The sequence below is a fragment of the Mobula hypostoma genome, chromosome 1, assembly GCF_963921235.1.
Source record: "Mobula hypostoma chromosome 1, sMobHyp1.1, whole genome shotgun sequence".
Taxonomy (NCBI): Eukaryota; Metazoa; Chordata; class Chondrichthyes; order Myliobatiformes; family Myliobatidae; genus Mobula; species Mobula hypostoma.
The window spans coordinates 187,819,373-187,841,324 of NC_086097.1; the positions used below are offsets into that span (position 1 = coordinate 187,819,373).

General features: G+C 37.7%; 1 protein-coding gene across 1 annotated transcript in view; it reads left to right on the top strand.

The window, feature by feature from the left end:
• Positions 1-19,787, top strand: part of LOC134353568 (matrix metalloproteinase-16-like) — a 227,297-nt gene extending 207,510 nt beyond the window's left edge. Inside the window, exons 9-10 of the mRNA XM_063061627.1 lie at positions 11,349-11,464; positions 16,755-19,787. Coding sequence (XP_062917697.1) covers positions 11,349-11,464; positions 16,755-17,089 — 451 coding nt within the window. The 3' untranslated portion in view covers positions 17,090-19,787. The remainder of the gene's footprint in view (positions 1-11,348; positions 11,465-16,754) is intronic.
• Positions 19,788-21,952: the final 2,165 nt, after the last annotated feature.

A 21,952-nucleotide genomic window follows, 5' to 3' on the forward strand; every position in this document is an offset into this window, starting at 1 on the left:
AGCTGCCAACCACAGCTGACGAGCCCTATCTGCTCGAAGTGACTGGTTTTAAGGTACCAGTAACGCACGTCTGCCCCTTCCTCTGTCAATAGAAATGGTTCTGCCTTAGGTCCATCTCCTTAGGTGTTAAAGTAGACAAATTTAAAAGGTACTAGATAGATGTAATTAGTTTATTGGTCCTGGCTTTACAAAATTAAAAAAAAATCGTTCATTCAACAGAACTCTTGTTTATGTTGGAAATAGAGACCCAACTTCACATCACACTAATCGTTGTATAGCAATCTTTCTTCTCTAACATTTTGTCTTCTCAATTTGTCTCTAACATTTAATAATAAAAAAAATCTTCATATTACAATTAACAACCTACCACCTATAGCCACATCTTTACCAAAAAGCAAAAATGCTGCAGCTGCTGGAAATATAAAATGAAAACAGAAAATATTGTAAGTACTCAGCAGGTCATGGAGTATTTTTGGAGAGAAATTGGTAAATTGCTTCATTATGGCCATGTATACAGATGTGTATAGATGTATATATAGATACGGAAGCTTGTCTTGCATATTGTTCATAAAAATCAATTCAACAAGTAAAACAATACCAGAGTGTAAAAAGAAAGTACATTACAGATAGACAATAACGTGTGAGTCATAATGCGATAGATTAAGGGATTAAGGAACTGTTCAATCATTCAAAGTAAATTTATTATCAAAGGTTTACCACATTCAAGCCTGAGATTCATCTTCTTGCGAGCATACTGAGTAACTGCAAGAAACACAATGTTATAAATGAAAGACTGCACCCGACAGGATGGACAAACAACCACTGTGCAAGTACAAAAAAAAGTAATAAATAAGCAATAGATAACATGAAATGAAGAGTCCTTGAAAATAAGTCCATAGGTTGTGGGAACAGTTCAGTGACAGGGTGAGTGAAGTTGAGAGAAGTATCTCCTCCACTTCAAGAGCCTGATAGTTGTGGGTAGTAACTGTTCCTTAACCAGGTGGTGTTGGTCCTGATGTTCCTGTACCTTCTTCCTGATGGCAGCAGTGAGAAAAGAGCATGGCCTGGATGCTGCTTTCCTATGACAGCACTCTGTGTAAATGTGCTCAGTGGTGGGAAGAGCTTTGCCTGTGAAGGTCTGGGCAAAATCCATTACTTTTTGTAGGCCATTGCATTCAAGGGCATTGTGTTTCCTTACCAGGTCAATCAATAAAATCTCCACCATATATCTATTGAAGTTTGTCAAAGTTTTTGATGTCATGCCAAATCTTCACAAGTTCTTAGGAAATGGACTTTCTTCATAATTGCACTAACATGCTAGGCCCAGGACAGATTCTCTGAAATGATAACACTGAGAAATTTAAAGTAGCTAACCCTCTCTACCTCTGATCCCCCGATGAGGACTGGCACATGGACCTCTGGTTTAATCCTTCTGGTCAATAATCAGCTCCTTGGTCCTTCTAACATATAATGAGAGGTCGTTGTGGTGGACTACTTAACCAGATTTTCAATCTCCCTCCTAACTGTTGATTTGTCCCCATCTTTGATTCAGCCAATGACAGTGGTATTGCATGCAAACTTAAATATGGCATTTGAGCTGTACTTAGCCTCACAGTCGTATGTATAAAGCGAGGCGAGCAGAGGGCAATGCACCCAGCATTGTGGTACACCTGTGCTGATGGAGATTGTGGAGATGATGTTGTTGCCAATTTGAACTGAGTGGGGTTAACAAGAGAGGAACTTGAGGATGCAGTTTCACAAGGAGGTGCTGAGACCAAAGCTTTGAAGCTTATTGATTAGTTTTGAAGAGATAATAGTAATTGTAGCTGATAATGAACATCCTGATGTTTTTGGTTTTGCTGTCCAGATATTTCAGGGTTGAGTGAAATGTCCATGAAATGGCATCTGCTGTTGACTCATAATAATAGTCACATAGTTTCATAAACAGTTGTTCTTCAGCCTGATATGGGTTCTCCAGCTTTTATATCTTCTGGACAATGGGAGGGAGAAGAAGATTGAATGTCTAGGGTGGATGGGGACTTTGATTATGTTGGCTGCTTTATCGAGGGAACAAGAAGTGTAAAGAGAGTTAACAGGAGATGTGCTGAACTGTGTCTGCAATTCTCTGCAGTTCTCTGTGGTGCCGTCAGACTAGTTGCAACACTAAGCCGTGATGCATCCAGATAGGGTGCTTTCTATGGAGCGTCACTAAAAGTTGCTGTGCGCTAAAGAGAACATGCTAACTTTTATCCTCTCTTGAGAAACCAGAGGCACTAGTGAGTTTTCTTGGCCATGGGATCAACATGGTTAGACTAGGATGGTGCATTAATGTATACGGGAGCATACTGTATGTACCACCTTCTTCCTGAAGTCAACTCGCTCTTATTTGAGGTACTGTTCACACCAGTGTTATCATCTGCAAACGTAGATGGAACTAGAGCAGAATCTGGCAACAGAAGCATGAGTGAACGTGCAGTAGAGGAGGGAGCTGAGAATGCAACCTCATGGGGCACCAGTGTTGAGGATAATCATGGCAGAGGCCCTGCTGCCTATCCTTACTGATTGCTGTCTGTTCATCAGGAAATCAAGGATACAGTTGCAAAGGGAAATGTCGAGTGCCAGGTCCAGTTTAGAAATGAGTTTACTTGGAATTATACCATTGAGAGCTGAGGCTGTAGTCAATAAAAAAAAATAGGTGAAGGTTGGTGTCTTTACTGTCCAGATACTCCATATATGAGTGAAGATGAGGGAGATGGTATCTGCTGTTGAACTGTTTCAGTGGTAAGCAAAGTACAATGGCTTAGGGTTGTCTGGGAGGCCGGAGTCAATGTGTGCCTTTCGAAGCACTTCATGTCAGAGCCACATGGAGCAACGGAGTTGAAGTTTTGGATCAATTATCTTTCATCAGAATTCAGAAAAATTAGAGATCTAAGATGTTTCTAACTGAGGAGAAGTGAGGAAAAAGGAGAGATTAACAAGAATATGAGTGACAGGGTGAAAACCAAGAGGGAGTAAATAACATAAATGGTGTTGGTGCTGACTGAGAGTTAAAGAAAATGCTGAAGGCTTGTTAAATTATAGTTGATTTTTTTTGGATGAGGTATACTGTAAGTAGAGAGGTGTGAACAAAGAAAGATGCAACTGTGAAGTACAAACACTAGAGTTTGTTGTAATTCTGAACTCAAAACAGAAAATACCCAGAAGGTCGGTCAGCATTTGTGCAGAAAGAAAAACCATAGGCTTCATAGCCAGTATTGTAATAACATGTCTGGTAATTGTGTATCACATAACTCTACTATTGATCTAAAATTGCCCAAAATTATCAAGGTGGAAGTGCACATTATGAATAGTCAATCTGACGATAACAAAACGTAACCTTTATTAGCTAGCAAATTCACATAGTCTTTCAAGTAGATATATTTGGATCTGGAACATTGTTGCTGTTGTTTTGAGGTCAAGTTGTTAGAGAATACAGAACACTGGTCAGTACAACAACCCAAAATCATCAGAACCTCTCCTGTGGACATTCCTGCCCTCTTTAAACTGCATTATAGTTTAAACTGACAGGTATCTGTGGCTGGACTGGGGGTATTGCTAAGAGGTTATGAGTTGCTATGGACATATTGGAGCTTCTCCTCAAATCCTCTCATTCACCTTTATTTAACATTTGGTTCATGACTGCCCACAAAACAAAATAATAAACAATGGAACTACAACAAATCTCACACACAGTTGATGTGTTTTTCCAGAACTTTTTAAGACATATCATAAAACATAAATAATGAAAAATTGGAGGGAAATGGCACCAATGGTTAGGAATTTTGCAATGCTAGTGATAAGGATATCCAATCACAAACTGAAGGTTTAAAGTTAAGAAACAGTGGAGGTACTGTTACACTACCAAGATTGTTCCTTATGCCACATACTAGTGAGAAAAGTAATTGAAGAGCAAGTTTGCAAGGAAATTGCAGATAAATGCAAAGCCATAATGTAACCGTAATGAACTTCAGCTATAAATACATATCGTAGGAACCTGATGAGTTTCTAAAGTATATTCAGAACATCTTTTTGATCAGAATATTTCTGGCTCAATTAGAAAGATGTATTGTTGGACTCTATTCTGGGAAATGAGCCAAACCCAGCAGAATAAGTATCATTTGGGGCGGGGGGGGGGGGTCATCTAAGAAACAATCATTATTATACACAAAGATTAGAAGAGCATATTGACTAATCGATGGTTAAAAAAATTGTCACTGGGAGAAGGGCTATTTTCAATGCTATGATAACAAATCTGGCACAGGTAAATTAAAATCAAAGCTTGGCAGGCAAGAAGGGCAAATGAATAACGAGAGAACTTTAAGATGGAATTGTTTAAGTAGCTATCAAAATACACTTTCAGAAGGGGAAGATAGTAAAATTAAAGTACACATACCTTGGTTGACCAAAAAGGCAGAGGGCAAAAGAGAAGACAAGAAAGAATGTGTGACAGAACCTAACACGTTAACCCAGTGAGAACATCAGACAGAAAGTAAAAATGGATAAAATCAGCAGAGAGAGAAAACATGTGAGAAGACCGGCCATCATTATAAAAGAGAATCCAAAAATTTGCATGTAAACAGAAATGGTGTTTTTAGCAAAAAAGATGTTGCTGGAATAACTGCAAAGTAATAAATAGATGAGATTCTGGGTTGGAAAGACATTAAGTAAAATGTAGATACTAGAAAGGCCAGCTGCACTTTAAGTAAAAGTTCAGACAATATGCATTATAGATTGATGAGGAAAGGAGGGAGCAGAGATCTTGGTCATAATCTTCCAACCATCTGTCGTGTGGTGCTCAGTGCCCAGAAAATCGCAAATGCTCCATCCTCATTCAAAAATGACTCAGAGATAAATTCAGTAACTACAGACCAGTCATTGCAACCTCGGTGGTGGAGAAAAATTTAGAAGCAATAACGAGGAACAGAATCAGCAATCTCTTGGAGAAGTGTGGATTGATTAGTGAAATAATAAATTAATGAAATAAAGAGAGCTGATGAGGGAAATGCAAAAGCTTCTAATAATGCAGCTGATAATAAATGTGTTATCAAAACTGAATGCCTCTAACATTAGGAATTTGGAATGTGTATTTTGTTTTTTTTTTGCACAAAACCTTAGGAAGCCGATTGTCTTTGACAGGAGAAGGGAGTGTCTCAGGCGTGATGGTCAGTTGATGAATGGTAATTGGGATGAGGCTTACGAGTGTTGCGCTTGTTAGTTCCTCATGGGTGGCCTCAGTAGAAAGAGGCTTCTATGATTCCCACTGGCTTTTCTATCAGCTCCTCTTCCATTTCCTCTTCTCCCTTGTAATATTCCTCCTATCTAACTGCCCAACAGATGAAAGCAAGGATTGTTTCTGAATATTGGCAGCATGTATTTTATGCACTTGATCTAATCTTAACTCTCAAGCATACCTTCAGTAAAATAGTCCAGGCAATGGAATCTTTGGTTCTACATGCCAATGACAACAGGGTTTTCACTGTATGTAAGCTGCTTACAAGTGTGGATATTATAAACTACTCTTGTGAATTCCGCCATCAATGGATAGAATTTTTAACTTCGTCACCAATTTTTGAATTATCCTGATATCTGAAATACAGCAAGCAAAGTATTCCGCTGCAAAATGGTCTTGCCTGGTTATTGTGCATTGACCTAGATGATAAGACCATAACAACATAAGATATAGAAGCAGAATAAGGCCATTCATCCCATCAAATGCGCATCACCATGGCTAATTCATTTCTCAAGCACATTCTGTTTCATTCTCCCTGTAGCACTTAGCTCTATTCTGTGCAATGTCTGTGGTTAAATGGAAGTTACACGTTGAGGAAATGGTTTTGGGATATGGCCCACTGTACTCACAAAGCAGTGTACATGTAATCAGTGCCATCCTGCACATACTGCAATACCAGCAAACAGCATACTCGTTCTGTTTGCTGGTCTCTCTGAGTAGAAAGGAGATTGTGACGAGAATACACATAGATTAAGATGTTAGCTGTCCTGTGCTGGCACCAGTGGGATCAGCAGTTGGTCTGCCACCTGTCTTCAGGAGAGAGAGAGAGATAAGGAAAACAATAGAGCAGCATTTGGAGATGTTAATGACGGGACGGGAGAGAGTAACGGAAGGAGAGCTGTCAAGATCAGCTCCCCCTTTGAACCCTGAACTGTTTGAAGTGATGGACAGGTGATACCCCAGCAGGGGGATAAAAAGGGACAGATTCGCTAAGGCAAGACACACACGACACCCCAAGGTAACGAGACCCTGGAAGCGGTGCGTCTCCCACAAGTCGGTGGGAAGTTTTTTTGGATGGCTGGTCGCGGGACAAGCCATAGACGCTCAGGGTGGAAAGGCACGGTCGGCGGGAACCTGGTGTGTGTCCACCCTTGCCTGGGTGCTGGTTTCACCGCAGAGAAATGATCGTATCTGGAAACGGAGGGGTCACGGTCGGTGACCTCAGATGACATCACAAAGGGCTCGCACGAAAGCTGACTGCGAAGGTCTGTGTGGAAGCCGTTTGAATATTCATTCGTTTTGCTCTCTCTCTCCTTCCCCCCACTGTCTGCGAACTGAACTGAACTAAATTGAACTGAACTTTGCGTCACTTTGAAACTGGTCATTTACCCCTAGACAACGATAGAGCTTGATTGATCCTGTTATCTTAATTCTGTGTACATGTGTGTTTATCATTGCTGAACTGTTGCATTTATTATCCTTTTGATTAGAGTACTGTGTTGCTTGTTTCTTTAATAAAACTTGCTTAGTTCTAGTAATCCAGACTCCAACTGAGTGATCCATTTCTGCTGGTTTGGCAACCCAGTTACAGGGTACGTAACAAGATATACTCAACTCTCTTTGAATTGGGAGTCCCCAGGAGAGGAACTTTGTCTTAAAACTGATGTACTCTCTTCTCACTGCTGCCATCAGGAAGAAGGTACAGGAGCCTCAAAACCCATGCCACCAGGTTCAGGAACAGTTATTACCTCTCAACCATCAGACTCTTGAACCAGAGGGGTTAACTTCACTTACCCCGTCATTGAGATGTTCCCACTGAAGTGGACTCACTTTCATGGACTCAATCAGCACATTGATTATCATTTAAGTACGTGCACAGTACGCAACCTTGAGATTAGTCTTCTTGCAGGCAGCCACAAAACAAAGAAACACAACAGAACCCACTTAAAGAAAAAAATCCACACAGCAAGACCACCAAACACCCATTCTGTGAAGAAGAATAAATAATGCAAACAATAATAATTGAACAAATAACATTAACCTTAGAGTCCCCAAAAGTAAGTCTTCAGCGCTGTGCCGATGAATGCAGCCAGAGGTGTAGAGTTAGTTCAGCACTGAAGCACCTTGATCAAATCGTGCAAATAGCAGAAAAAAAGAAGTGAACAAAAATGCAAGGAACATGAACTGCAGGGTCCTCAAAAGTGAGTCCACAGCTGTGGCATGCATTCAGTGTTAGCTGAGTGGAGCCCATCCAGAAGTCTGGTGTTTGCATGGCAGCAGCTGCTGCTGAACCCAGTGGCATGAGACCCGAGACTCCTGTTCCTTTTGCCCACCAGCAGCAGTGAGAAGGGAGGGAGAACAGTAAAGCGCAGGCAGACGACACTGAACACCTGTTCATTTTCTGCTCGTCCTCAATGACGTAAATTTTCATCAACAATTTAATTGGCACAGAGTATTGGAGCCAACCATGGGTTTATTTTCCACCATTGGGAATTGATTCTCGTCTCTCATCCATACTGAATCCCATAGGAGATTGCAGAAGTACCAGATCATTTAGTCAAGTCAAAAATACACCCTTAAAAGGAAAATAACAGTTTGCAATCGTTGCAGTTCAGAAGTATATTTAGAAGAAGAATATCTAGTAGTTTTGTAAGCTGCCTACAAGATGTCACCATTGGTCACTGGCGCCATCTTGCCAGAAGTTGACCTTCATCTCATTTTCTCAATATTTATTGCATATTTATTATTATTATTTCTTTTTTCTCTTTAGTTTTGTATTTGCATAGTCGTGTCTTTTTAAACATTTGTTGTTGGCCACCCTGTTGGATGTTGCCTTTCATTGATTCTATTGTGTTTCTTGTATTTACTGTGATTGCCCATAAGAAAAGGTAACCGCAGGGTTGTATATGATGACTTATTTGCACTTCGATGATAAATTTACTTTGAACTTTGAACTGAAATAACAGATGAACCAGGACACAAGGAATGTCTCCCTTCCTCTTTACAAATCTGCCAAGGGATAATTAACATCCAGCCACAACAAAAGAGTGTTAATGTATCATCTCAATGATGCAGATGTCCCTCAGTTTTAGACCATAAGACATAGGAGCAGAATTAGGCCATTTGACCCATTGGGTCTGCTCCACCATTCAATCATGGCTGATCCTTTTGTCTTCTCCTCAACCCCACTCCCCAGCCTTCTCCCCAGAACCTTTGATGCCACGTCTAACCAAGAACCTATCAAGTTCTGCCTTAAATACACCCAGCGACCTGGCCTCCATAGTTGCCTGCGGTATAAATACCACAAAGGATCTTTTCATTCCGATTTGCTGCCTCCTTCCAATCAGCCAATGATCTAACCATCTTAGTAACTTTTCTGTAATGCCATAGGCTTTTAACTTGATAAGCAGCCTCATGTGTGGCACCTTGACAAAGGCCTTCTGAAAGTCTAAATATACAACATCTACTGCATCCCTTTTATCTATCCTACTTGTAATCTCCCCAAAGAATTCCATTAGGTTTGTCAGGCAAGATTTTCCCTTAAGGAAACCATGCTGACTTTGTCCTTTCTTGTCCTGTGTCACCAAGTACACCATAACCTCATCCTTAACAGTTGACTCCAACATCTTTCCAACCACTGACATTTTCAGTCTACTTACTTGGTTGAAAGTATCTGGAATGAGATGACAACACAGCCATCTGAATCAACAATGCCATTAGCAGTCAGTCTCAAAGCAGCCAAGTGAATTTTTCACTACCGTGATCTTGACCCGTGATCTTAACCCGTGATCCTGAAAAGAAATGGAGGTGCTGGAAATCCTAAGTAAAAGAGAAAATCTTAGAAATATTAGTTAAGTCAAGCAGCATCTGTGGAGGGAGAAAAACGTTGCTAGTTTTTCAAGTCAATGACTTTTCATCAGAATTAGGAAATGCTGGAAATCCAAAGATATTGTAAGTTAGAAGCAAATAATAGAATGGAGAGACAGCCCACTCCAGGTTCCAGACAATAGAATCAATTTAGGTTGTTCTTCCTCACCTCCCAAGGCAATGGGCATGGGAAAGAAACTAAAAGGTACAATTGAATTTACAGAAATTACCTATTTCTCTACTATAATGATTGCATGATTATTCATTTTAATGTTATTCATTCTACAATCAGATAGAGCAGAACTGCACATAAAAATCAAATTGTTTGATCAAAGCATTTGAAGTAATTTTGGTTTCTGTTGGTCTAAAGTTATTAACTATTAAATGCATGTTCTGGTAAATTCAACATAAGTCTTTGACACTCATTGTAAAATTAATTTGCTACTGGAAACAAATCTGTTGAAATAATTCTCAGTTGCAAGTTAATGGACAAAGTCAGTGCAAATAAGAAACTCACTGTATCCTTTTCCATTTCCGTTTAGTTCATGTTTTTAAGCTTAATTGACGAATGAAAACATGACCATAAGAGATAGGAGCAGAATTCGGCCATTCACCCCATCAATTTCATCATGCCTGATCCATTCTCCCTCTCAACCCCATTCTTCTGCCTTCTTCCTGTAACCTTTCACACCCTGACTAATCAAGAACAAGTTCCCTCTCATTGGTGAATACTGAAGAGAAGTATTCATTGAGGACCTTGCTCACTTCCGCAGCCTCCAGGCACATCTTCCCACCTTTATCTCTAATCGGTCCTACCTTCACTCCTGTCATCCTTTTGTTCTTCACATAATTGAAGAATGCCTTGGGGTTTTCCTTTACCCTACTTGCCAAGGCCTTCTCATGCCCCCTTCTTGCTCTCCTCAGCCCCTTCTTAAGCCTGAAGTTTTAATTTATTCCAGATGGAATAATCAGTAATTCAAAATTCCTGAGTCCTGTGTTTACAAAAGGACACAAAATGCTTGTGATTTTATACTTACCTTTTCTTTCATCAACATGACAGTGATTGATGATACGGTTACACAGCTGTTTTACTTTAGAGTAGATTTGATGTACTAAACAATCTTCTTTTGTTACGGTGGCAATAAACTGTTGCAACATGAGTTACTGGAAGCAGAAAGGCAATCAAAAAATTAAAAATAGGCAACAAAAAGAAAGGAATAGGAGAACAAAGAAAGGAAAATATTCAGATAACCATAAAACATAATAAAAAAGCAAAATAATGCCGCATGAAACTACACAAAGTAGAGAAATTTCAATGAGACATTAAGATTAACCGATCCTTTTTGTCTCATTTTGAAATGTAAAAGAATTGAAGATTAAATAAACATATTTTAAAAGCATTTGTTATAAAATAACAGGTTAATAGATTGAAGTGAGGTGATAGTCATGCTCTGATTTTCTACGGTTAGACTAAGCTGACTCACAATCCAAATTCATTAGTATTAACAGCCCACTGGTTGGCTTCCGCTGACTTTAAAAGTTGAAGATCTTCTTTGTTGGTGTTACTATGAAATGGAAAGCTTATCCATCAAATATCTGTCAGGAAGCATCTCAATAAAGGTGGCTGGCAGCTCTATACTTATTCTAAACCTGTAAGCTACCATTAAAGAGCAGAGAAAGAAAATGTGGACTGTATAAGAGTGTTTTTTTTATAATTTCATGCCTCTGGCGGGATATGATTATCAGAAATACAGCAGCTGGCTTGGAGTGATTCACTAACCAATATCAGAAAATTGTACACATCCCATGTCCATTTATCCCATGGGCCATGGAGAGTTCCAACTTAGAGTAGAGTGCTGATAAACTACATCCTCTGTTTGCAATGGTACAGGTAAAATATGTGCCTAGTATATATGTTTGAATATGCAAAAGAATTGGAGATTCTACTAATGAGGATAAAATAAGGAAAGATGGTCCTATCTGAGGCCTGAAGTCACATCCAACATTGCAGACCAAATCCAAGCTATTCAGGTGTAAGATCATCCTGTTTAATGGAATACTGGAAATTTCATCCTTCGTATTAATTTTTCAATGCATGCTCCTCAAGGACACAGATTTTTCCATTTTTCAATTTCTAATCTTTGATAACTATTTAAGTTCTGCCTTAGATTTTCATGCTGCTTACATTTATTTGTCTCATTTTCATTTATAGGTACTGGAGATATAATGAAGAAACACATGTGGTAGACAGTGGTTATCCCAAATCTATTTCAATATGGAAAGGAATTCCTGAATCTCCACAAGGGGCCTTTGTAAGCAAAGAAAGTGGTAAGTGCAAATAAGGGCTTGATTAGCTGCTTTGGTTTTTTACTTCGTTCAAACTTGTGCATTTAATCAAATTTTCAGGTAACTGATGTTTAACATTATAAATATGGAAATGAAGATATTGCAGTAGACTTCAAAACAAAAAAACCTTGACTTTAACTTCCACCAATACACTTAATTAAAAAAAATTTTTAAACATTTTAGTGCAAGTGGTCAAAATGATCTTGCTAAACTGTAGTGCTTGAAGATTTGCCAATTGGTTTAAGAAATGAATGTTTGAAGGGAAGTAGTTGATTTCGAACCTGCTGATATGAGACTTCAGGCTTCTGTGCCTGTGCATGATAGTAGCAGCAAAAATATGGCTAGACTTGGATGTTGGAGATATTTGATGATATATGTTGCCCCCTTAAAGCAGCAACTTCTGTAAATACTACGAATGGTGGGGAAGGATGTTTGTATCCATGACTTACATTCATGGGCATTTGAATTGTCATACCAGGCCATTGTGCAACCAGTCACAGTACTTCAAGAGACAGATAGATGGGGCCCTTGAAGTTTAAGGCTCCAAATTTGTGTTCTGTATTTCCTTGTATCAACATGTTAGCAGAGAGACTAGTTCCAACAGCTTAACCTTTCACATATATATCTTTCCAAAGAATGTAAATAAATGCACACAAACTTATTTAGGCTCTGTTACACATACACAATGATTTTCTTCATCATGCTATTACACATTCAAGTATCTAAGGAAAAAATCCATCTCAAAGTATATAATATTCATGTACTCACAGTATAATTTTTGTTGCCTGTATCTATTCTATTCATCAATATGTTCAGACATTTTCTTGATACTTGTCTTTCCAGCTTCCTCTTATTTCTTCCTGTTAAGTTTTTAATTTCTTATTCTTCACAATTTGCATTAAAAATTTAGGAACTGTAGAAGTGATTCTACAGTCAAGTATTCTGATAGTGGAATGACATACGAAAGGAGTATATTTGGGAAAATTTTGGAGCCCATTCAATAGATGCTAAATTCAATGTTTTAGAATTCCCCTTCTAATTCCTTTTGCCTCCTTTCAAGTTAATCCCTTTGACTTTAGGTTATACCTTCCGGTGTCTTTTTTTTTTAGCCTGATATCCCTTTTCTCAATTTTTGCTAGGACCTTTGTTATGTTAAAGTAAATAAATTGATGTATATTGGACACAGTTTGTTTGAATCTCCTGAGGTTAATTTCCAGTAAACAATGATGTAAACTGGACATTTAATATTGTAGAATTCCCCTGATAATTTATTTTCCCGAATGGCTTTCATTTTATTGTCTGAATGTCCTGGAAAGATTGTTTCTGTTCACATTTCCAGCTTCTTCAATTCAATGGTTTTTGAAATGTGTTGATTTAGTTTTAAATAAATATTAAAAATCATTAAGCTGATTATCTGAAGTTGGATTGGATTAGATGACTTCTCTCACCATAAAATTACGCAATTCAGTATGAACTTGGTAAAATAATCTATCTCTATGTGGGGCAAATCCATCCATATCTGGAAATCATCCATATATTCCAACTCCCAAGTTTATATTTAACTTCTCTTTCTTGAAGACTGAACCCTTGTCCTCCTGCATAAAGCAATTTTGTTATGACAAATAATATTTTAAGAACATCTACTATTGCTATGGCTGTCTCTCTTGGTACCCTAGGTTGCTGGTTATCAAATTTGGTTGAATTAATATCTTTCCAAATTTTTGACATGTTTGGTGCTTTCACTCATTTTCGTAGACTTTTAGTACCTTAGCATTTCTGGTGTGGTATTTGTGTCCATTTCTGAGAAGATAGTTTTCAGTGGTGGGTTGGTCATTGTAGAAACAAAGATGGGCAATGACGTGAAAGTGCAGATATGCACTCTTTGAGATGATAATTCTATAGAGCTATGACAACAGGATATGGAAGAGAAGACTGTAAATTAAAGGATAAAATCAGCCACCAATCAGAAGGCTTAGAAAGTTGAAGACTTGCCTAATTAGTACAAAATGTGGAAAGTTTGCACCTCAAAGACAGTTTCTCTAATAAGCAGGACTTGTTAGTGTTACCCTGAGATGACAGTCCAGATTGTGTACTTCAAGCTCAGGAGTACAAATTGACCTAATGACTAGAAGTAAGAGTTTCCCCATTAAAACTGATATTGATGTTTATTTGGTTCACCAGGTATTGGATACAATGCAAAATCTTGCTGCATTTGGACACTGGTCCAGACATAGAATGTAGATAGGTTTACAGTCAGCCGATCATTAACTAAATATTTAAACCAACAATAAATACATAAATTGGGGTCAAAATAATTAATGAATGGCTTATATACCATATTCACTCATACTTGACCCTAATCTGTCCTAGCATGGACTAATATGATGTATGTTTTTGCAGTTGTTCACAAGGACAAGGATTAGTGTGAAAGCATGCCAATGGTGTTGTAGGTGACTCCCTTTCTCACATATGACAAATCTCATTACAACAATCTGTTGTTCTCTAAACCTTTCACACACTGGGATAGTAAAACTGATCGATATTCTCTATTGTGCTACTGTATCCATAGTAACTACCCTAGCTACCATAAATGATGTTATTAAGTTCACACATAAAAGTATACTGTCTACATAAATTTGGTTAATTATATCCTATCAGGCACTTTTGTACTGTATTTACATTAGTATCTCCAATTCAAGATTCTAACTCCACTCACCCCCTTCTCTAGCACCTCCACATCCACCCAATCCTGAGTCCCTCACCTTCTTGTCTGCTTGCTGTTCCTGCCTAGTAACTGTTACAGAGGTGTTAGAAAGTTTGTGAACCATGCAGAATTTTCTCTACTTCTGCACAAAGATGACCTAAAATATGATCAGATCTTTGCACAAGTCCTAAAACTAGATAAAGAGAACCAATTAAATAAACACAAAATACATTATACTTGTTCATCTATTTATTGAGAATAATGACTCAATATTACATGCATTTGTTGGAAAAAGTACATGAACCTTTGCTTTCAGTAACTGTTGTGACTCCCTTAAACAGCAATAACTTCAACCAGTTTTCCGGTAACTGTTCATCAGCCCTGCACATCGGTTTGGAGGAATTTTAAACCATTCCTCCATATAAAACTGTTTCAGTTCATCAATATTTCTGGGATACCGTGCATGAACAGTCCTCTTCAGAACATGCCACAGCATCTCAATTGGGTTAAGATCTGGACTCTGACTTGATTTCAAAACACAAGTTTTTTTCTTTGTAAACAATCCTGTTGTTGATTTACTCTCATCTTTTGGATCATTGTTTTGTTGCAACATCCAACTTCTATTAAGCTTCAGGTGACAGAATGCTACCCTGACATTCTCCTGTAAAATGTTTTGATAACATTTTGAATTTGTTGTTCCTTCAACGACAATTGTTTGTGTGTTATTTGTTTTAGGCAAATTTTATTTGTCTATTATTGTGACTTAGATGAAGATCAGACCAGGTTTTATGAGTAGCTAATGCAGAAAACCAGGTAATTGCAAAGGATTCACAAAAACTTTTTTTTACAACTGTAACATGATTTAGAGATTTAGATGTCACCTAAAAGCAAACATAACAAGCATTTAAGAAGGCAAATTGCATCTTGGCATTCATTCTAAAAGGTTTTGTAACATATTTTCATACCTGTAAAATGATCGCAACTTGGCTATCTTCCTAGTTTGATCCCTACTTGTCCATTAATCCAGATGCTCAAGTTATTTCAAAAGGAAATTTTGAATTTCTGAGAAACCAAACTTTACACTCCTATTGAAGCCTGGGTTCTTGGGAACTCACACAGTTTAACTGCTAATCCAAACAAGAAATTCTTTAACAATAGAAAAGTGAACCAGATCAGAATCCTGAACAGACGTTTGCTGTTTCCCTCAACTACAATGGAAGTACACAGATCGGCCTTGAGGGAGAATATGCAAAAAGGTGGGCTTAAATTATGTTAAGCGTAATGCTTCTAAAGAAGCAACAGGTCATAAATAAGAGTTTAAGCATCACACATAAAAGTTGCTGGTGAATGCAGCAGGCCAAGCAGCATTTCTAGGAAGAGGTACAGTTGAGGCCCTTCATCAGAACTAACTGAAAGAAGAGCCAGTAAGAGATTTGAAAGTGGGAGGGGGAGGGGGAGATCCAAAATGATAGGAGAAGACAGGAGGGGGAGGGATGGAGCCAAGAGCTGGACAGTTGATTGGCAAAAGGGATATGAGAGGATCATGGGACAGGAGGCCCGGGGAGAAAGAAAAGGAGGATGGGCAAGATAAAGCATTCTTTATCTTGGCCTTTCTTCTGATACTTGCAAACCAGCAGCCAAGTAAAAGGGACCTGAATAATTAACTAGATTTGGCTGCTAATTTACCATAGGGTTATAGATTAATACAACATAGAAATGGGCCCTTCAGACCAATTCATCCATGGTAGTTATCCATCACCAATACCACATTATTCTCTCAACATTTCCATCAGATCCCCATCCGATTCTACCATTCACCTGCAATAGAGCCAATTTTCAGTGGCCAATTAAACTACCAACCTACACATCTTTGGAACGTGACAGAAGACCAGAACTCTTAGAAGAAACCCATACAGCCACAGGAATAATAGGCAAATTGCACACAAACCACACCAAAGGTCAGTACTGAGGCTGTGAGGCAGCAGCTCCACTAGCTTCCTCACTGTGTTGCTTTTATGTAACTGTTACCAGAATTTTTAATGAAGGTCCAAATGAGCCTGCCTCACGTGATACTATCGCCAGCTAGTCAGTCTTAAAAGGAGTTTTGTTAATCACATAGCTCCACTGTGTCACCATGAAGATCAAGTCTGTTGTTTGACTACAGCTATATCTCATCTTTTAAATGACAATCTAAACCCCGATCATATTTTTCACTACCCAGAAAAGTATACAAATAGCTAGTTCTTCTGTTTGGTAATTTTTAATCATGTGTTATGTTTTACAGCCATTTATTGAGAATAAAGACAACTAGCTAGCAGGTATCTCTTAGAGCTGACACATTGTGAAAGGAGGCAGTTTACATTTTAACTTCTGGCATTGTTTTAGTTGGTGAACTGTGAGAGCTTTACTTTGAACTACATCTGATGATGTAGTTCTTTCAAAGTGTTAGCTTTTCTCTTCGAGGTATCCGTTGACTTATTGTATACTTTCAACAACTTCAGTAGTTTCTGAATTAATGTTTATTGTATTAACTCAGGAGACTGAATAACTTTGCTTTTATATTTCCAGGATATACATTTTTTTACAAAGGAAAAGAATACTGGAAATTCAATAACCATGAACTCAAGGTGGAACCTAATTACCCAAAATCAATACTTAAAGAAATGATGGGATGTGATCGAACTAAGACAGGAAACAAAGACAGGCATGATACACAAGAGGATGTTGACATTGTGATTAAAATTGATAATACTTCTAGCACTGTGAATGCCATAGCCATTGTTATTCCTTGCACTCTGGCCTTGTGCTTTCTGGTATTGATTTACACAGTGGTTCAATTTAAGAGGAAAGGAATGCCACGCCACATACTATACTGCAAGCGATCCATGCAAGAATGGGTGTGATTGTAGCAAAAGGAAGCAACATGAAATTTCGACAAGTGGGCAATAACGCTGGAACCCAGCAATGAGCAGGCAATGTCTCTGCCTGAGACATATGAATCATGGCTGATTTTCTCAGAGTCGTCTGTTCTGAGTTTGAGTGGAGATTATAAAAGAGAGAGGAGAAAGCTTTCATAATACACGGTATCACCTGTATTTCAGTCCTTTGTCTTTCTTTGGTGCATCATTCCGTATAGGCCTTTTATCTGCAAGCTTGATGCCCTCGTGGATTTTGATTCCAGGTTAAGAAAACGGAAAACAAAGAACATATTTATCAAGACTGGTACTGGTGAACGTACTTGTCAAGACTGGTACTGGAACGTATTTTGAGGACACTTCTGGTGACTTGATCTTTTCTCTAGGCAAGGAATACCCTTGAAATTTTGCATTAATTTTCCAAAGTGGATCGCTGACTATCTATTGAAGAAATATTGCTGCATTTGATCCTTGTATGTAGCAGGCTAGAATTATAAAATACAGAAAATCAAATGGTTCAAGTAACAGGGGCCAAAATATCTGCAATATTGTTAACAGCCTTAAATATATTTTTCATTTTTGTTTTTTTAAAAGTTATTTTGGGTAAAATCAATGTGTGGGATTTTTCAATTACTGTTGTACACATAGACAAATTCAGAAGAGTTGAAGAGTTCTTATAGATTGGTTTTCAAGCTGCCACTCACAGGGGCTGTTCAAACTTCTCTGAACCCACTAAGAGTGGTTTAGCATAGATTTTTATTTTTTATTTTTTCTAGCTTAGATATTTAAGAATTGTGGAATGAGAGAAATGCATTTGTTGTAAAAACTAACAGTGAAGTGACTTCTGAAATTGCTATGAGAATGGCCTCAGCATATATAAATATATGTTATATAATGATATAGATGAATTTCTAATTGGTTGAAAGAGATATGCATTAATGAACGACATACAATCAAAACTGAGCTCTCTTTCTCAGCTGATTGTATTTTAATGCTCATGTGATATTTTTAACTAGGGTTATTAAGTAAGATGCTTGTTGATTGTTACAGAGATCAGTTGTATCTGGGCATGTCTTAATTGCCAATGACCAATATTTATTGCTATTATATACAGACTGAGCCGATGGTAGCAGTGCACACCAGCCCTATCAGCATTCAGTATTAAATGTACTAATAACAATTTACAATGTCATAGTGTTCTAAAGTTACGCTTGCAGTAACAGACAGGTAGAAATTGTGGAAGTCCACATTTGAATAAATTCTGTTTGAAGTTCTGTATGTCTTAGCAGTGAGTTTTGGATCAGTGCAATGATCTTCATACATTAAAATTTTCACATTTCATTCTCCATTCTCATTGTATGAATATCAGAAATTCACTTTACTCAGCAGCAGAGGTCAGGAGAACAGAAAGTATTTTTAAAAATCAGCAGGTTATTTATTGAGCAAAAGGACATCAGACATGGGCTTCTTTCAGCTTCTACCTTACCATAACACAATTATTGTGTTTTCATGTGGAATACTTTTTCCACAGTGTTTCAAAGCCCAGTGACTGATTGAAGTTTTGGATGGTTTTAAGAGCTGCTTCCCCTGGGAGCCAGCTTGTCAATGGGCCATAGACTGATGCAACAGACTAATATGAAAGTTACAGATATCAAAGTTTGTGTTTGTTTGGAAGTAAGTTTTTTTTTAAAAACATACATCGTCACTTCAATACTGTTTCAAACTATTATAATCTGAGAATTTTGTATGTCTTAATTCAGAAAATGTTCTACATCATAAAATTGTTTTCCCTTTTTCCTGTGTCTACTCTGACCTTTAGCTGCCATTTATAAAAACATTTAACAGGAATGAAAACTAAACAGACATAATTGACTGGACCTATTATTTCTGTTATTAGCCACAGTTAAAGATAATTGTTCTTTCCAGTATGATCTACAGTATTGGACTTACCAGACTGTAATTTATAGATGTTTAAAATCATCTTCAAAGGGTACTGTTGTTTGAACAAACGTTCTTTCCATTGCAATTAATCTTACACCTTTTTTTTGCAGTAATTCCAGCTGTCCATTTTATTTGACTTTTGAAAACTGCTAGACAAATTACTTGCAGAACAGCTTGATACTAAGTGATTCTATTATTGGCAGGAATAGCTAGATTTTCTGTTGATATTCAGGGAAAGCCATCCTATTTTCCCCAAAATTTGAGTTGTCACCATCTATTACTTTACCAATTCATTGCATGGACCTATTGAATATAATATACTGAACTGGGATAAAAATTACTTCCTTTAATCTCTTCCAATTAGTGGTTACTCTGAGGTGGATGGAAGTCAAGGAAGTAGGAGAATTTTACTCCACATATGAACATAGCTTGTCATAGGTAATGGATTATTTATGTTTACATTCTTCCTGCTAGAACCCTTTGACTGCTATGGGTGGTCATATTGAATATATATTAAGTGTTCAAATCAACACATCAGTTGCCTCACACACAACCATGGCAATCAAAGAGTTAAGGGTTGTGCAGTAAATGTTTTGTATTTATCAATTCATATTTATTGTCAGCTTAAGTGTCTTTCCTTGGGAAGGCTTTTATACTATTATATATCTTATGTACGTATTTGACATCACTGTTTCATTGTGTTGTATTTTAAAAAAAAAGGGAAAAAATCTGTCAATAAATGAGAATCCAGACCAAAAAAAATTCTTGGAAGTATTCTTTTGTGAATTTGTCATGAGAAAATCTTTTGATCTGTGTTTGTAATCACTAAATGATCAAATCCCAGGAATTTCCAATCCACCCTGAACACAGAAGCTAAGTAGACTTGGACCTGGTTAATACTTGGATGTGAGATTACCTGAATGTAACAAAACATCTATATTTTTACATATACTGACACTAGGTTACTATAATGTAAAGCATATCGTAATGTCTGGGTTCCTTAACTGACATCTCAATTCTAAATTATCTAACCCCAATCCGTGAACACGATTTCTGGATTTTCCCCATCATCAGGAGCATCTTTCTTGCATCCAGTCAATCCAATCCATGGATTTAATAATGATGTTCAGTAATGCCAATCTCTCTCCATACCCAAATACTGCCATCCCAGAAAACAATCCAGTGAACCTTCACTTCCTTCAGCAGTAACATCCATCTTCAGGTAAGGAGACCAAAACTGCATGTAATAGTGTAGTATCTTTAAGGCTCTGTACAATTGCAGTAGGACAACCCTGCTCTTCTACTCAGTGCCTCTCAGAGTGAATTCCAATATTCCACTTGTTTTTTTAAAAAACTGCTTGTATCAGATGACATGCTTACTTTCATCATCTAGATCTTATTATAACTCAGCTAATCCCATCATTCAGATAATAATCAGTCCCACATATTTTTGCCCCCAAATGTATGCACTTGCATACATTTACCTACATACTCTAACTGAACTATCATTCTGAAACCTTACTGCATTCTCTTCGTGGCTTTACTTGCACACAGCTTTCTCGCAGTCAGAAGCGGGGATAAATTTAATTCTCTCATCCTTGCCAAAAGACAGCAGGTCCTGATGAAAAGTCTTAGCCTGTTCACTTCATAGATGTTACCTGAACCACGGAGTTCCTCCAGCATTTTCTGTGTACATTCACATTGAAGTCTTTTTGCCAGAATTATACACAAAAAGATTTCTTAATTATTTTCAATTATATTTAAATTATTGTGATACATCAGAAATGACTTGCCAAGGGGTCCATTGTCAATTAGTAAAAATTACAGTGATTTGAACATTACTTTGAAAGCAATAGGAAAAAATACTCATGCAATTCCTGATGGCAAGGTTATTAATACAATATGTCACATAGCCATGCTTAATTCTGTTATTTATTTATTGAGATACTGCACAGACTAAGCCCTTCCAGCTCTTTGAGCCACTCTGCCCAGCAGTTCCACAATTTTTAAATCCTAGCCTAATCACAGGACAATTTACTATGATCAATTAACTTACCAAGCAGTCCATCTTTCGATTGTGGGAGGAAACCCATGTGATCACGGGGGGAACATACAGGCAGTGGGGGGATTTGAACCAGGGTCACTTGTACTGTTAAGTGTCGTGCTAACCACTATGCTATTGTGCCGCAATTCACAGATGAAAAGGGCTAAATCAAGATTGAGAACTTTAATCAGTGTTTCCTACTAAAAAAAATGTAATAAATGCAAGGGTAATTATTACATATTCTCTGCTTCTCAACACAAAATCTATGTAAATTCAGCATGCAGAGGTTGAATTTGGGACATTGATGGCCTGTAACATTCATTCATTCAACATGTGAGACCACTAAACCATTGCTAACTCTTTCATTTCTTTGAATTGTATTTTGTATATCTTTTAGAGTCAGATAGAGTCATACAAAACTGCAATACAGAGGGCCCATCTACTCCCTGCCAACTCTCTCATCCATGCACCTAACACAACTTACCTTAAATGCTTCAGTTGAACCCACATCTACCACTTGTGTTAGCAGCCAATTCCACACTCACACCACACTGAGTTAAGAGGTTTTTCCTCAGCTTCCTCTTAAATATTTGATCTTGACTATAAACTATGACATCTAGTTCTAGACTCACCAAACCGCAGGAAAACTCTTGCTTGTATTTACCTTTTTTAAATCTCTCATAATTTTGTATACATCTATAAAGATCTCCCTTCATTCTCCTACATTCCAGATGACCGGTGATGTTCTTCATGGGTCAGTTTTTGGAAGGCTTCTTTTCATGTTTTATGTCATTAATTTGGATGTCACAATTGATGACTTTGTGGCCAAGTTTGTGGATGATAGGTGGAGGGGCAGGTAGTGTTAA